A 17,010-nucleotide genomic window follows, 5' to 3' on the forward strand; every position below is an offset into this window, starting at 1 on the left:
TGCAGTTGTAGAAAAAGAAAAATCCCCATTAGATATTCAATTTAAATTGAAAACAATATCATTCAAGAGAGAAGGGAATCCATGCAGCATTGTGGATAAACCAGAAAAGGATGTCCTTATCTTTGATTTTAAGAAATTTACTAGAAAGGCCTTAACAGAAAGAGATGAATACCTGTTTTCTTCTTGCCTTTTTTAATGCCTTTGAAAAACTGAGAATCTAAGAATTCCTCTTTTGGCTGTGTGCAGACATGTGGTAACAGAGGAAACCGGATTGTTACTGACTCAAGTCCAAATACTGGGTATAAAGCAATGTGTCTCTAATGTATACTAGACAGTGGCATGTTTCAGGAAAATGCAGATATGTAATTCCATATATTATAGATGTAACATATTTGTGAGTTCTTGTGTATTATGCTCAACTCAGTTTCTGAAACACTTTCTCCATTCTACCATATGGTGTGCTCATCCTTTTGACGTTAAAAGATCTGGATAAGCAAATTGTTTCCTTTCCTGCTACTTCCTCATTCTGTTTTGTACCTATAAAGTATTCTTTACATAAATCATTGTCGTGTGTGTGTGTGTGTGTGTGTGTGTGTTAGCACTACCTCTGGTAAATTCATGTCTGTAAATTCTTATATGCTGATCTATAAATATTGCTATCAAGGTAATGCAGAGTCTTCTAACAGGAAAATCATTGGCTTTAGGGCAAAGATAGTGAGATCCAAGCCTAGGTCTACTAATTATTCTATGTGTGACCCTATGCACATCACAGACTCACTAAACCTAAATTAGTTTATCATCAAAATGTGGAAAATAATATATGATCTATTTCTCATGAAAACAACAAGGTGATAGATTGTAAATTGGTTTGAATTTTTGCAAGTATTGCACAAATAAAAGTAATTAGTCATCTTTTACACCCATATTCATTTGCTTATACAGGTAATATTTTAATATATCTACTTTAAATCATAGACTTGGCAAGTTACCAGAAATACATATTTTTAAACAATCTAGGCATGCTCTTTATCCTCATAAAACTTTTAATCTTTTTAGTAAAGATTGATATTGAGTGAGTAATTAAAATATGATCAAAGTGAATTACAGCATATGGTAATATAGTCCCAAGAATCATAACCTACCTTGCTGAACAGAAAGAAGCCATTCTCCCTTTTTAATTTAAATTTTTTAAAGCAAGGGAAATGTACCTTTGTGCCTTATGCAGAGGCAGCCATAGATCTGAAGGCTCTAGTATAGGAGAGGTCATGTACTCTTAAAAATACAAAGGAAGCCATAAGTGTAAAGAGCACAGAAAGCAATAAGAAGAGTGGTACCTGGCCAGGTTGTGCAGCGGGGCTGGGTGTGAATCTGGAAGGCAAGAGTTAGACAATGAGACCATATCATACTTGGTAGGTCATAGGAAAAATTTTGAACTTTGTCTTGAGGACAGAGAGGAGTCATTGAAGTATTTGCAGCAAAAGAGTGACAGTCATATTTGTGTTTTCAAAAGGTCATCTATCTACACTGTGGAGTGAGAACAATAGAAAAAGAAACACAGGAATAGATGCAAGAGATGATAATGGTTTCAACTAGGTCAATAGGCAGTTGACATGAAGAAAAACAGGCTGGTTCAGGAAACGTTTAGGGTATTTAATGTTTAGGATATGGTGACTGTTAAATGTGGAAAGTGAGAGAATTGGAGGAATCAAAACTGATGCCAAGGTTTCTGTCTTGAGAAACAAGGTCAGTGGTACTGCTGTTTGCTGAGATTGGTAATACTGGAGGAGGAGGCTTGGGTAGAACAGTAATTGCTAACACTAAATAAATGCTTACAACTTGAAGATATAGTTTTCAGTGTTTTGTATGTATTCTAGTATTTTACAGATGAGGAAACTGATAGAGGTAAAATAAGGTGCTCTGGGTCACAGAGCCAGGCAGTGTGCTCCAGAGTCCAAGCTCCTGACAATGGTAATGTGCTACAGACCTCTCAAGAGCACCATGCCAATTATGTGTGTGTGACATACAACTTCTGAGAAATGTGCATCTTTGTAAATTGTTAGATGCCCATGAAACATAAAGTAGAAATGACAAGGAAAGTAACTCTGCATTAAACATTTAAAAAAATGTGCAGTCATCCACTTACCATTTAACTTATGATAAATGAAGTGACAGTTGGGAAAGCTGAATGATATTGTAAGAAAAAGAGGGTACAATTAGAAGGGTAACAGGCTAGAGGACAAATTCTAACATGGTATCTCTCAGTGTCTGGGTAGAGAAAGTGACACCTGGAAAAACTGAATGGGAAGAACGAAAGTGGAAGGATAAGTGTCAGAAGAGTTGATGTCAGGGGAGCCAAAGGAAGAGGGTTTTTAAAAGGAAGATTTAGTTCTGTGCCCAAAACTACTTGCTAATATGTCAACTAAGGAAGAATTAAAAGGATAAAAGGAACTAAGATCAAAACTTCCTTTAAACATTGAAATTAACCTCTTGCTTTCCTAATATATCTATTCTTATAACAAAGACTCCACTAACATTGAAATTAATCTCTCACTTTCCTAATGTATCTATTCTTATAATGAAGACTCCACTAAACTAAAAGGAATATATATACACACACACACATATATATATTCTCTATCCTTGCAAATATATATATATTATGTATGTGCAAAAGTGTGTGTGTGTGTATATATATATGTATGTATATAGCAAGGATAGAGAAAATATAAAAGGAGACATCAGCAGATAAGGAACTTCAGAAATTTTTAGAATACAAGAAAGAGGATGTCATATATATTTATATAAATGCAATGTATATCTACATTGCATATATATGTATGTGTGTGTGTATGTGTGTGTATATGTGTATATATATAGTACAAATTACAAAGCACATTACTGGCAACATTATAATAAAGTACCCACAAAGGGATATGAAAATAGGTTATATACCACAGACCTTCTTAGAATCTTGGAAATACTGGGTACCAGGCAAGAAATTGAAGAGACTTAGTATTGAAAATAGGAAAACTGACTGAAAGTCTCTATACACATAGTAACATGGCTACACTCCGGGCAGAAGACCAGAATATTCTTCTCCAGAATATTTTTCTGGAATATCTTTTGGCTTGCTGCCAGATTACCCTGCAGTAAAACCTATCAAGCCTGCAAAACTTCCAATTAGTTTTTGAGGGTTTCATGCTTCAGTATAGGCGGACAGTCAGGAATCAACAGATATTTGTGGACAACCTTTACCATGAAAGATAAAGATCAAAAGAAACAAGCAGAAAGTAGAACTCAAATAACACAGGAAGCAAGGGAAAAAAGAAAGTCTGTAGTTAATATCTTCTGAGAAAACAAAAATGATATGGCACCTTGAGACACAAATAGGATACTATGAAAAAAGATCATTCGGGAAACAACATACAACTCTTGTAAGTAAAAATATGCTGTTCGATAAAGGGTAAGTCAGGACCTGGATTTAGGAGATAAAGTTGTGAAAATCTCACAGAAAATAGACAAAAAAGAAAAAATCATGGAAATTTCAAAAGAAAAAATACTTGAATTATAGGATAAGTCCAAGAGATAGGTTCTCCATCCAGTTAATAGAAATCACAGAAAAATGATTTTTTAAAAAGAAATGAAGAACTTATCAATTAAATAATAATAAAATTTAACAGAATGCAGGATAACTGCTTCTAGAGTGAAAGGACTCATCAAGTACCTTGTATAATAGATAGATTTTAAAAACACATCAAAGCACTTTGTCATGAATTTTCAAGAGTGAGGAAAAACAGAATTCTAAAATTTTCTGGTGGAGAAGAATGTGGGTGTGAAATAGGATTTTGAATAAGAATTGAAACTAGAAAATATGATAAATAAAAACTTTTTTATTTATAAAGTAAAGGTACTTCTGACATGCAGGTCCTCAAAAAATATACCTACCATAAATCCTTTTTCAGCAAGTGAACAGACATTACGTTCCCCAAAACCAAATGAATAAATCAAGAAAGAAAATGACATGGGATCAAGAAAATTGGAAATATAACACAGGAAAGAAATGAAAAATTCACAGGATGATAGTGAAGAGAAATTCTAGGATGACAGCTGGAAAAGCAACCACTCCAGACTAAATCAAAAAGATATTTTATTCCTAAAAGGTTACTACAGAGTGGGGGTTAAGGGGAGTCAAGGAGTAGCACTACAATCAGATTGTTTAGAAATTCAGGGGGAAAAAACCTCTACAAAGTTGAAAGTTATTACGTGTAGGTGGCATAAATCAGGAATAGAAGGAATTGTGATTGAAAGTCAATAAACTAGATACCAGAGTCATCAATGAAAGAATGGGAATGTACAAGAGATTGGTAAACGAAAGGTATGAGGACAGGTAGAAAGATATTAATACTTTCTACTTAATACTGTCTAATTAATAGAGCATGAGACCATCAAATGAAAAGAGATTTTACAAGATGAGAGAAGAGCCATAGTTTTTAGAGTGCAAGGGGTACAGTAATCCCACCTTCCAACCCAGAAATTGGCTAATCAGCATGTGATGTGAGAAAATCAGCTTGCTCTACTTTTAAAGGCTATAAGGTAACTAATGACCTTAGGGGAGAACCAAGTTTTAATTGGGTCTATGAGGATGGGAGTGAAGAGCATTCAGTGAAGAGAGACTGAGCCTCAGCAAAGATGTTTATCACAGTATAGACACAATTGAAGAATTCACATGCAGCAGAGGAGAGAGGAGAAGCTGGGTCAGGGAAGTAGTTCAGCCTGTAGACAGTGGAACTTGCCAAATGGTTTAGGTTCAGCCCTGGATATTCTGTTTTTCCTCTTGATTCATAATTTAAGATGTGCAATGACAGCAACACAGACATCAAGAAATAGCCACGGTGAGTGAGAGACATTGGGCAACAAGAAGCATGAACAATTGATTTATTACTCCTCTGTGGATACAGAAGCAAATGGGTGTGTGCCTTGGGTCAGCTCTACCACATCATTGTGGGTGGGTTAAAGTGACTACTAGTTACCCAAATAAAAAACCTGGAAATCTTTCAAGACCCTCCCCTCTCTCACAGCCTCTCTTCCACCTCTCATTTAATCTGTCATCAACTTTTAGATTCAGCTTCTTAAATATCTTCCCAATCCATCACTTCTCTTTATCCTTGCTGCCAATACCATAGTCTATGCTATCACCACTTCCCTTTACAACCACAATAATCACAACAAACATTTACTAAGTACCTATTATATATAATATGTTAGATACTTATGAGGGTGCATTTACTGGGTGCCTACTATGTGCTAGATGCCAGGTAATGACATGAAAAGCATCAATCCTGCAATCAAGAATTTCAAGTAAGGTTATGTAAAGCAATAGTTACAAAATCTTGCAATTCTGGTTCCCAGAAATGAAAAGAACAGGAGTTTAAAAGATAGAAAGTAATGGAAAAGAAAGGTCGTCTTTTTAAATGTTTTTATTCAGCCTTCTACAGATTACCATGTGCAAACAATCATATATAAGTATTTATTCATGAACCTGTCCCTAGAACATCCTTTTATTAATTTCAGAAGTTGAAGAATGAAAAAGGATCATTTTAGTCTGAACATCTAACACCTCTTAAAGCATATTTTACTTGATTGCCTCCAAATATTTTTTTCTTCTACCTTTTATTTAGGTTCATGGGGCACATGTGCAACTTTGGTTACATGGGTAAATTGTATGTCGCGGGATTTTGATATACAGATTATTTCATCACCCAGATAATGAGCATAGTACCCAACAGGTAGTTTTTTGAATCCTCACCCTCCTTCCACCCTCCACCCTCAAGTAGGCCCCAGTGTCTATTGTTCCCTTCTTAGTGGCCATGTTTGCAGTGTTTAGCTTCCACTTATAAGTGAGAACATGCAGTATTTGGTTTTCTCTTCCTGCATTAATTTGCTAGATAATGATTGTTTCCAAATTTGACTTAACATGAGCAATTTTAAAAACAAAATGCTACATTGTTTTTATAAATGTGACTAATTTCTGTGTAAGCAATAAATTTGTGTTACTAAGTAAAAATACATTAGCAAGTTAAATACGAGTTTCAAATTCATGTTTATTAAGTTTTAATTCTGTAGCTGGCAAACTACTGTGTACAGTAATTTTAAGGATAAGTGAAACAAGATCTCCTCAGAGGACTTGTCTGATACATGGGGAAACAGCACAAATAATTCGGAAAACAATATGATTAGTGGTCTGGGAACTCAGAGGAAGATGTTACTCATCTTTCCTGGGAAGACATTCACGGAGATAGTGACCTTTTCGTTAAAATAAGTTTTTCAAGCAATTATCAGTAGCTGATGGCGATTAGGAGGAGAGTACCAAATATATTCATTTATTCATTCACGCTTTCATTTGTTTATTCTACAATTATTGTTGAATACATACTATATATCAAGTACCAAGATAAATACAAGATGAACAAAATAATCACTGCCCTGAAGAGGCCTTACTGTCTAGGAGAAAAATCACATGAAAAACAGTAGATTGAATAAAATGCTGAAGGTGCCGTGATACAAGTCTTTGCAAAATTTCACGGCATTTGGTCAGTTTAACCTAGAGGAATAGGAGAAAGATGTGTCAGCAGTGTCACAGTAATTTCTATCATAATTACAAGTTGTTTTATTCCATATTATAAGGTTCATAAAGATAGATCCCCATTTCAAAGTGAATAACCAATCCAATTATAATCTGTAGTTTCAACAGAATAAAAACGCCATGAAAACAGGGTCTCTGTTCAATGCATCACTATCTCCACCAGAGCAGTGCCTAAAACAGCTGTTATGCAGTAAATATCCATTCACTGATGAAATTTGTGGGCTAAAAAGAGTACCTCAAAAACTTTTGGACTGAAACATGAATATTTTTACAGAAATGGGAGAAATGTTTTTTCCAACAAATTCTGGAAGTTTCTGTTCTACACTGTAATTTGTGTAAAAATAGAATATATATATAGTTCCATGTTTCAAGTGAGGAGGTAAGCATGATAGTAGCATTGAACTGAGACAGGATTGTATTCTAATTCGATTCTGCCATTCCAAAACTGTGTGATGATGGGAAATCTCTTATACTTTTTGAGCCATTTTCAAATTTGCTAGATGAGAATAAAACCTATTTCATACCTCGCAAGACTGTTTAAGGATTTAATGATAAAATGCGCATGTGTGTCCTACTTTAAAGTATTCTAGACCATATACCAAAATTAAATTTCTAAGCTTTAAATATTACAAGAATGCCTTCCAAGGGCAGTGGATAAGCTGTTTTGTTTTGTTTCTGCGTTTCTCTAGTGCAGTGCCTGGAGATGACCACCAAACGGAAAATCATCGGCCGTCTGGTGCCGTGCCGATGTTTCCGAGGTGAAGAAGAAATCATCTCAGTTTTAGATTACTCCCACTGCAGTCTTCAGCAGGTGCCAAAGGAGGTCTTTAACTTCGAACGAACATTAGAGGAGCTTTACCTAGATGCCAATCAAATTGAAGAACTACCCAAGGTAACTTTTGACAACCTAAAATATACAGTGTAAATGAGTATTTCATAAGTTTCAAAGACTTTATTATGATGATAATGTTAACTATGGGCTCCTATCTAGGTAACTGACAAGCCATTGAAATTGATATAACTTCGCCCAATATTCTCATCACCTTTTAATATTACTCCATTTATGATTTCACAGGCCTCTGTTAATAACAAATTGAAATCTATAGAAATCACCATTTGATGGATTATGCCTCATTATCTTCATTTAAAATGGCCTCTGTAAAAATATAGAGTAGAGGGTTGAGATCGATAGTTTATGTTTAGAAACAAAGGAATAATATGACACTACTCCAGAACTGAAAATTGGTATGTTGTATATTAAGGTGACATTGTATTACAACCTTGAATTGTATGCTCTAAGTCTAAGAAATGCTTTTACACACATTAATACTATTATGAAAAACATGTTTTTGTACCTGTATCTAAAATATTTGATTATTACAAGTAGCACTGGATGTATGTGGCATATAAATAGTAAAAAGTTTACTAGGAATTTGAAACTATCAAACTTTGTGCACATACACACACACACACACACGTGCACACCTGCGCACACACACTGCCATTATGGCATTGGACCATGCAAAGAAAACCAGGTCTCCTGTGACCTTATTCCTTATCGCAAAAAAGACTGGATGATAAGAGATTAGCTAAAGCAGACCAAGGCCACACAGCAGAGAGGTTCAAAATCTAAATCCAGGGTTCCTAATAGTCACCTAAGTAAGTAACCCAGATTAAGTAGTGAGCATGGTATTTGCCTATGAAGGGTTTATATGGCTGAGAAGGGAAACAAACGTCATGCACTCAATTTCTGTTGCTTATGATAAAAAGTAAAAATGTATATTAAATATCCAGTAATCAAGAAAAGAATCTTCCACAATAAAAACTTGAAATTAATTATCAGAATCTGATATTTCAATATGCTGATCAAAATAAATTATGAACAATTATTTTTACTTAGAATTATAAATTGTCTCTTATTGGCCTTTTGGCTAAGATCAAGTGTAGAATTAAAAATTATGCTGTTTACATAATACTTCAAAGTTAAGATCTATTTGACATGTACTTCAAAACCAATATACTTCATTTTTGACAACCTGTGTATGGTGTCGTCTGTCTGGGATATTTCCTTAGATGACACTATAAACAGGTATAGTATATTTTTTAGGGGTAGGTCAGGCCTATAAAAATATCATTGACTACATGTATTCACACTAGGATTGCACATGAAGTAAAGCCTGTACTGAAATGGACTGTCTGTTCTACCAGATGAGGAACTACTTGAGGGCAAAGATGGCACTGTATTCATCTCTGTTTCCCGGTACATGGGCAGTCATGATGAATTTCACATACTAGATACTAAGTCTATGTTGTCTCTGATTGATAGGACAATGCAGAAAACTTCATATGCCATAGGACTTGATTAGCAAAAGTATATAAGATTGAATAAGTCAGAAATGTGGTAACCCACTCTAATTTAGGAAAATAGGCATGGGGGTTGGGGGGTTTCTAGGTAAGGCTAATCTAGGATTGCCAGAAAAAAATAGAGGACACCCAGTTATATTTTACTTTTAAATTCAGAAACAGACAACATTTTTGTAAAATTATGTCCCAAATTTTGCATGGGATACATTTACACTAACATATATGTGTGTGTGTGTGTGTGTGTGTGTATTTACATGATATTCAAATTTAGCTTGTCATCCTGTACTTTTATTTGCTAAATCTAGCAACTCTAGGCCAATCTGGTCATTTAAATCTTTTTCCATTTCTATGCAACAAATTGTGTAAGATAAGTAGTAAAAACATGATTAATTTATCAAGCAAGTATTTATTTGATATCTGTTCTACTACACAGTACTTGAAGCTTTAGGGGGGTTACAAGAGAAATAAATCTCAATCTCTGCCCTTCCAGATCTGACAACCTAATTACAGAGAAAAACTGAAGCATTAGAAGCTAGTGCTCAGTGATGTACAACCAGAGCCAAAGAGCCAAGTACCATTGTAGAGCTTATGTATAGAGACGAGCCCCATTTTTGGAGAAGTAAGGGAAGAACTTGACCAAAAAGCACAGATGCAAAATTTAAAATGCATCAAGAGTTAAAGGGAGCAGAGTTGTGAAGAGTCTGGAGCTGCAGGTGCATGGATGTAGTTGCGGGCAATATGTAGGGAGAGTTGGGGAGGACTCCGGTTATGAAAGTTCTTGAAAGTCACGTAGTATTGTTTGAATTAACACATTGATAAGATAATTCCACTGAAAAGTCTTATACATCAAGGAACTCACTAGGATCCTAAGTAGGCTTGGAAGAGAAGTTTTAAGATATTTTGTCTGTTTGGTTAGTTAAAATAATTGACTAACGATAATTAAAAATAATAAATATAAGTACACCAAAGAGTTAATACATTTTACCAGTGTATTATAGTTAAGGAGAATTTATTATCCTTATCATTGACCTGCCTTATATATTTCAAAGAAGTTTTACACAATCTTTTAAGTTTCTGTGAGTTTCAAGGTTGAATTTTTTTTTACTTTCATAAAACAGCCTTGTAAGCTAGTTTCCCTTAAAGTATCTGATATATTAAAATATGATCTAAATGATCTGATATTGAGGAAATCAATACAGATGTATTTGTGCGTCATTGGAAAAAAATAAGAAATACAAAAATGAAAGGAATAATGTATCAGAGTTCATTATATGTATTTCAAGTAACAGAAAACCCAATGCAAACTGACTTCACAAAGAAATAGGTTTGATTGGCTCTCGTAAGTGGAAGGCCCATCTCAGGACAGTAATCAGAACTGGTGTGTTCCTATTCACCTTGGCAGGAATAAATTTATTCTGAGGCTGACTTTTCTCATGGTAGCAGAACGGCTGTAGGAGTTCTAGAGTTCACCTCCACAGCATCCAAAAACAGAAATATCTGACTCCTTAAAACTCTTTCTGAAAAGGACAAAAATTGTCTCCCCTAAAATTCTTCAACTAATTTGTCTACAGATCTCATTGGCATTAATTGTGTCACACATTTCCTGCTGATGTAATTCCTTTGCTACTTGAGCACAGAATAAGCTACTATAAGAAAACTGGGATTACTGTAATTGGGCTAAATAATAATGGGTCACCTCTGTAGAGCTGTGGCTGCTGGTAGCAGTACAAGGGGAAGGGGTGGAAAGGGTGAAACAGCTGTTGCAGAGATAACCTTAACGTGCACTATAAAGAAACTGCTATAAAATAATTATTTCAGGAGGAGAAATGGCTCAAAATAAAAAAAATAAATAAAGTTCTTAATGACCTATAGGCAGAGCATTGAGCTCTTTAAGGATTTAAATCTTTAAAGTTAGATTAAATAAATTATTTTTGTCTGCCATTTTATTTTATGGCTTTCTTTGAGTTGTTATTCAGATTTGTTGAGTAATAAGATAGCCATTTTTATTCCTGATATTACATCATAGTAAGAATTACCTTTTATATATGTATTTATTCTTTGCTTTCTGATATTGTACACAGAGAATATTATAATTGGTCATGAATCTCTACTATAAGATGTTATATAACACAATGGGTAGAGAACAAAAAGTCAAGGTAAAAGGCATTAGGGAAGATATATCAAGAATGTGTCAGAAAAGATACAAGAATAGATATGAAAGAACAGGAAGTATTTTGATTAGGAATAGTTCAATCTGTGTGTCTTAATTTTCTGTAATGAAAGGTAAAAATACAAAATGAAATGCCTTTCACACAGTGATAGAAACCCACGCAGCTTATAATTTAGTACTGTTTTGCTTGTTATTTTGAATTAGGAACTTAAAATTATAGACAGAGTAATAGACCATAACAGGTGCATATTATACATGAAGTAGAGTGGGATGGCAAATTTGAAAAAAGCAATAAAGAGAAAAACTGCCAAAAAAAACTTCTTGAAATTGAAGAACTTTAAAAAAGAGATTATAATTAATTTTGGAAAAGCCAACATATGACTAAATTGAAAGACCTGGAGGGTGAATTTGGTAGACAAAATCAATGTAACCACATGTAAAAGAAATGGGACTAAATTTTAAGCACCATACTTTCAACATTTTCTTGGCTTAAAAGTTTACAACCCACTCCAAAAATATTTTAGAGATCAAGAACCAGAGCTCTTGACCCAGACAAATCTGGAATTATATCCTAGCATTGGTATTTGGTTAGAAAAGTATTTTTCCTGGAAACCTGTTTCTTCATTAGTAAAACTGGGGAAGTAACGACACTGTCTCCTGTGGGTGGGTAGGTGGATAGATAGATAGGTAGATAGATAGATAGGTAGGTAGGTAGGTAGGTAGATAGATAGATAGATAGATAGATAACTAGGCAAGATGATGTCATTGGCATACCCGGAATAGAAAAATATTCAATAATTGATATTTATTATTCTATCACAGCTGAAATAAGATTTCCATGTTAAGTTCCCTAAATCAAACAAAAGTAAGATTACGTAACATCTCAGGATAGTTCTAGGTGTTGACTAGTCGACAAAAAATATTGTGGCATGACTTTATCTGAAATCTTCAAAGACATCTTCTAGGAAAACATTCTCTGGTCCATAAAACGTGATAGGGTTCTGACCCTACACAATTACATCAACACATCTATGATAATACCACTACTTCCCGAGATAATTTTATTGACTCACACAATAACAATATTACACTATTTTTATTAGAAGCAACCCTGGAGATTATTTAATTTAGTCCTCAATTTTTACTAATAAGTAAATCCAAAAGGAAAATTTAATTGACTTTCCTTAGGCCACATGGCATGTTTGAGTCCTATCCAAAATTATTACCAAAGACTATGTATTAGGAAAGGAGAGGTTATGCTGCAGTAGAAACAGATCAGAATCTCAGTGGATAACTGAACAGAAATTTTGCTTTCTGTCCATTAGTGCTGGCAGGGACCACTGCGCTTCACGAGTCCATCCTAACAAGTCGTTCAACTTTCCACCCAATGCAGAATCATATGCTTATTGTTTCTCTTGCAATGGCCACCCAAGCTCTTCATGAACATTTTTAGTAATGGAAAAAAATCAATAATTTAAAGGATAGACCATTATATTACTGGAAAGTTCTAATTTTTAGAAAACTCTGTAATACGCTAATGATGTTTCCCTATTTCCATCCATCTATCTATCCATTCAACACTTGGCTAGGAGTTCAGGGTGATACAAAGATTGTTAAGGTATGCCTTCACTCAACAAGAAACTATGCATCCATCGTCACTGCCTTGATCCTTCAAATATTTTTAAAAATTCATGTACTTTGCTTAATGGTTCTAAGACAAGTTTCCAACTTCTCTTGACTATTTTTCAAAGACATGCTATCTAGACTCCTAACCATCATAGTTAGTTTCTTCTGCACAGATTGCAGTTGTTCGCTTGGTTTTAGATATTGCTTTATCGAATAAAAATGTTTATCCAAGTGAAAGAACACCAAAAAGCAATATATAAAATGTAATCAAACTCAGGAGAGGAGTCATAGTTGGAGACAGATATTTAAAAGTCATCCTTCCAAGAAGTGAGTTAAAATCAACAGACAAAAATAATTCCTTAGAAAGGAAAAAGACAATTGCAGAGAAAAAAATATTAAACCTTAAATAGTGAAATGATAGTATAAACTCACTACTGGAACTTGCCTAGAAGTTATTTGTGTTTCCCCCACCAATCATGACAACTTTGCATACAGAGGCAAAATTGGGAAATTTTATTATGCTCATGAAGCCAAAATATCTCTCCATGGGTGAGAGGAATGTTAACATTGCAACTGATTTTGATCTAGGTTTCTGTAACTTATAAAACCTATTTGCTCTAATGAACAGGAGACAAAGAGAGCAATTTACTGTGTAGCACTTTCAAAGCTAATTCTAGATATTTTCAATCCTCTAAGACATGTGAGATTTGAGGTCTTGCTCATTTCACTTATAGAGATCACACATGAACTGTTTTGTGTCTGAAGGGTGAAGTTCTTGCTTCCTATCAGAGTGCCATAAAACACTCAGAGCGGATAAAACATTGGTGAGATGTAGAAAAGTTATACAGATATTTTAAACAAATTAGCAGGAAAACCAAGCTATGTATTCTTAAAACTTACTCATTTCCTGGAGGCACATTGATGGTATCTTCATTCGATGCTGCTTTTACCTCAGCATGACGCAGATCAGTTGATCCCAGGCTTCTGGACGGAAAATCCAGCAAACTGTGGGAACTGACATTCTCTTTCGTTTGCTAAGTAAACATTTTTAAAACACTCATATATGACTTTGATTATTTAATTGTAAATGCTTTCACACCCAAAAATAGCAGAAATCCTCCCCAACTCTTTAGAAAATAAATGAACAACAAAAATGCATCTGAGACATGCCAAGCTAGAGCTCCATGTTCATGAATGGCAAATGGGCTCTGACAATTATGCTCGAGGAGTTTGGGCACATAAATGCCAAGCAGGCTTTCTCCTGGGAGACTTTACCCTTGGTCTTTCCACTGCCAGGCTTGCTCTGAACCATGGCTCGCTCCTTTGTTTCCTTCAGATATCTGCTCAAACATCATTGGAGAAGCATTTCCCCATTAACTTATACAAAATGACACCCACTATCACCACCACTTATTCAGCCTGGACAAAATTTTAAACCTCATTGTGTCTCTAAGAGATGTCTCATACAACTTGATTGTGTTAACCAGTATTAAGACACTGCCTAACTACTTTCTCATTGCCATAAAACATCTCTGTAAATATCTCCCTCTGATATGCTGTCTATTATTTTACAAGGAATAAGAGCTTTGACAGTGGCCATAAGTGAGGAAGGAAGGGGAAAGTTGGAGTGCATATGTGTAAAACACAGAAAATAAAACTCTCATGTAGCAGTTTTTACATTTTTGATGCTGATCCTGAGAGTTGGGGTGACATGGGAAAATTTATGTGATTCCTCCATAAGGCAGGACCTAATACAACACACTCTTTGCATTTTTGCTTCCTCTCAAACTCTGAGTACTTGTATCCGTATAAATTAGAGCTATCACATAATGTTTGCTCAAATAAAGGAAGGTGCTGTTTGAGTCTAAGAGCAGTCAAAGGTCAGATGTCATGGAACATGCTTTTATGTTTGGGGATGTGGGGTGGAATAGGTTTTGTAAAATTCTTTCCAAACAATATTTTGTGATTCAACTAGTATAAGCTTCTTTTTAAATAGAAAAAAATAACCAACAATAGAAGGAAGCATTCTGACAAAGAACATAGTAACTATAGTTACCAGTTATTATCACAGATGTACTATAGTACAATGTAAACAAATCTGGTGAGAGAGGACCTCAGTTTAACACAAGTTCTGCCACTAGTTAGTCATGTGACTTCAGACATCGTTTAACTCCTTTGAGCCTTAGCATCTTCATTTGCAGTAGTTGCTCATCTAGGTTTGTTCTTCCTCATCTCCTACAATTGTGGTGATGATCAAATAATACAAAGTATGTGAAAGTAATTTAAAAACAGCAAAGTAATCTACAGATTGAGCATCCCTAATCTGAAAATCTGAAATCTGAAATGCTCCAAAATCTGAAACTTTTTGAGCACATACATAATATTACAATTAGAAAATTTCACACCTGATCTCATATGACAGGTCACCGTCAAATCATAGTCAAAACGTAGTTTCATGTACAAAAGTTATTTTAAAATATTGTATAAAATTACATTCAGGTTATGTGTATAAAGTGTATATGAAGCACAAATGAATTTTGTGTTTAGACTCTGGTCCCATCCCCAAGATATCTCATTACGTATACGCAAGTATTCCAAAATCTGAAAAAAAAAAAAAAAATTGAAATCCAAAACACTCTGGTTCCAAGTATAAGGGATATTTAACATGTATAACTGTTGAGTTAAGAGAAATGGCTTATTTTAATAAGAAATAAGAGTCGTTTAATGAAGTGGCTTTGCATATTTAAAATAAAGATGAATCTAACACTAAAATAACAGAAAGCTCTTTTAGTTGCTTAACCAGTGGCTATAGATTACTATTTAATATGGATTTACAGCTGCATCAGTTACTTTTTTATTGTAGGCCAGAAAAACCAACTGGCCATTTTAGGTAAAGATGAACATTTACTGGAAATATATCCAGGCTCTTAGAATTAATAGGAGCCTAAAGAACTTTACATGGAAAAGGGACAGGAGCCAAGAAAGTTCTAGACTGCTGCTCAGAATTTACACAGCAATGATGGTCTGGGCCACACAATGCTGATCTTCTGAGGATGTCAATTTACAAAGACCGCCATGTAACCGTGACAGTTGCTCAAGATTCAAATTCCTGCTGCCTCCACAATGTACAATGAGGGATGTCATTAAAAGGAAGATGAAGGTTCTAATGGAATAAGGGGAATGGATGACTGATAAGCAAAATAAGCAGAAATAAAGCATTCTCTAATATTTTACATATCATATGCTTTCAATTTTATTGATGCTTCTTTTCATTCACTGATATTTGCAACTTAAGATGTATTAGTTCAAGGCCATGTTTTTCTTAAAACTTTAAGTAAAATTATTTGAAAACAAGGACACTTATTTATTTTATGAGAGGTCTAATGAGATCAAAGGAGCCATGGAAGAAAGATCTTAGGGTGACAAATTTTGAAATGCTATTTCATAGTTGTGATTGTACTTTATCAAAACTTGAATGAACATTGATTATTTTATTTTTTCCTCCTACTTAAAAAGGAATCTTTTGAAATGAAAAAAATACTTGTATCACTATAATTGCTGCTTAAACAATGGTCATGATTGAGAATATGAAATGCGTTGCTCGAGATTTAACACAGCCTGAGATTGCAAATGTAGAACAAAAAAATGCCACTTGTTTAATAAAGTTGCCCTATTTTAAAATTTCATGTTAACACTAATTCCCTTAAGGGTTTATCTTTCATAAATAAGGAATTTTCTGTAGCCTTGGCATGAGTAGCCCCACATATATCTATGGAGGGCTCTCCTTAGATCCTGGGTTTGAAAAAAGGTTTTAGAAAACGACCTTTTAAAATGCCTCACTTTCTCACCAATGATTTTGTGCATGATTCTATCCTCCAGTAGAAAACTTAGATTCACCTGACCTAAGTCTTGTATCCACTCTTTGATTAATGTTTCCAGAAATATGAGAACCTATAACTAACAAGGTTGCATGATTTTGTCCCCCAATGCCAAATGTATACATTTTTCTGAATATATAAAACTACATCCAGGACAAAAGTATCTCATATATATGCATATGTGATACATAAATGATCAAAATTTGACTCTGTTTAATCTCTTTCCTAAAGCATCTTTTTTTCATATATGTTCTTTAATTGCAATTATTTTTCAATTTCAGTAAATACATAATAAAGATTAACTCTCTAAAGCCCTAAGGAAGAGTGAG

The 17,010-nt window shown here is 34.4% G+C and overlaps 1 protein-coding gene across 1 annotated transcript in view; it reads left to right on the forward strand.

Annotated features, from left to right (window-relative positions):
• LRRC7 (leucine rich repeat containing 7) overlaps positions 1 to 17,010 on the forward strand; it is a 586,898-nt gene that overhangs the window by 192,363 nt on the left and 377,525 nt on the right. Inside the window, exon 3 of the mRNA XM_033228849.1 lies at positions 7,333 to 7,535. Within this exon, the coding sequence (XP_033084740.1) occupies positions 7,333 to 7,535 (203 nt within the window). The remainder of the gene's footprint in view (positions 1 to 7,332; positions 7,536 to 17,010) is intronic.

This window comes from Trachypithecus francoisi, unplaced genomic scaffold (genome assembly GCF_009764315.1).
Source record: "Trachypithecus francoisi isolate TF-2019V2 unplaced genomic scaffold, Tfra_2.0 Lachesis_group12, whole genome shotgun sequence".
NCBI lineage: Eukaryota > Metazoa > Chordata > Mammalia > Primates > Cercopithecidae > Trachypithecus > Trachypithecus francoisi.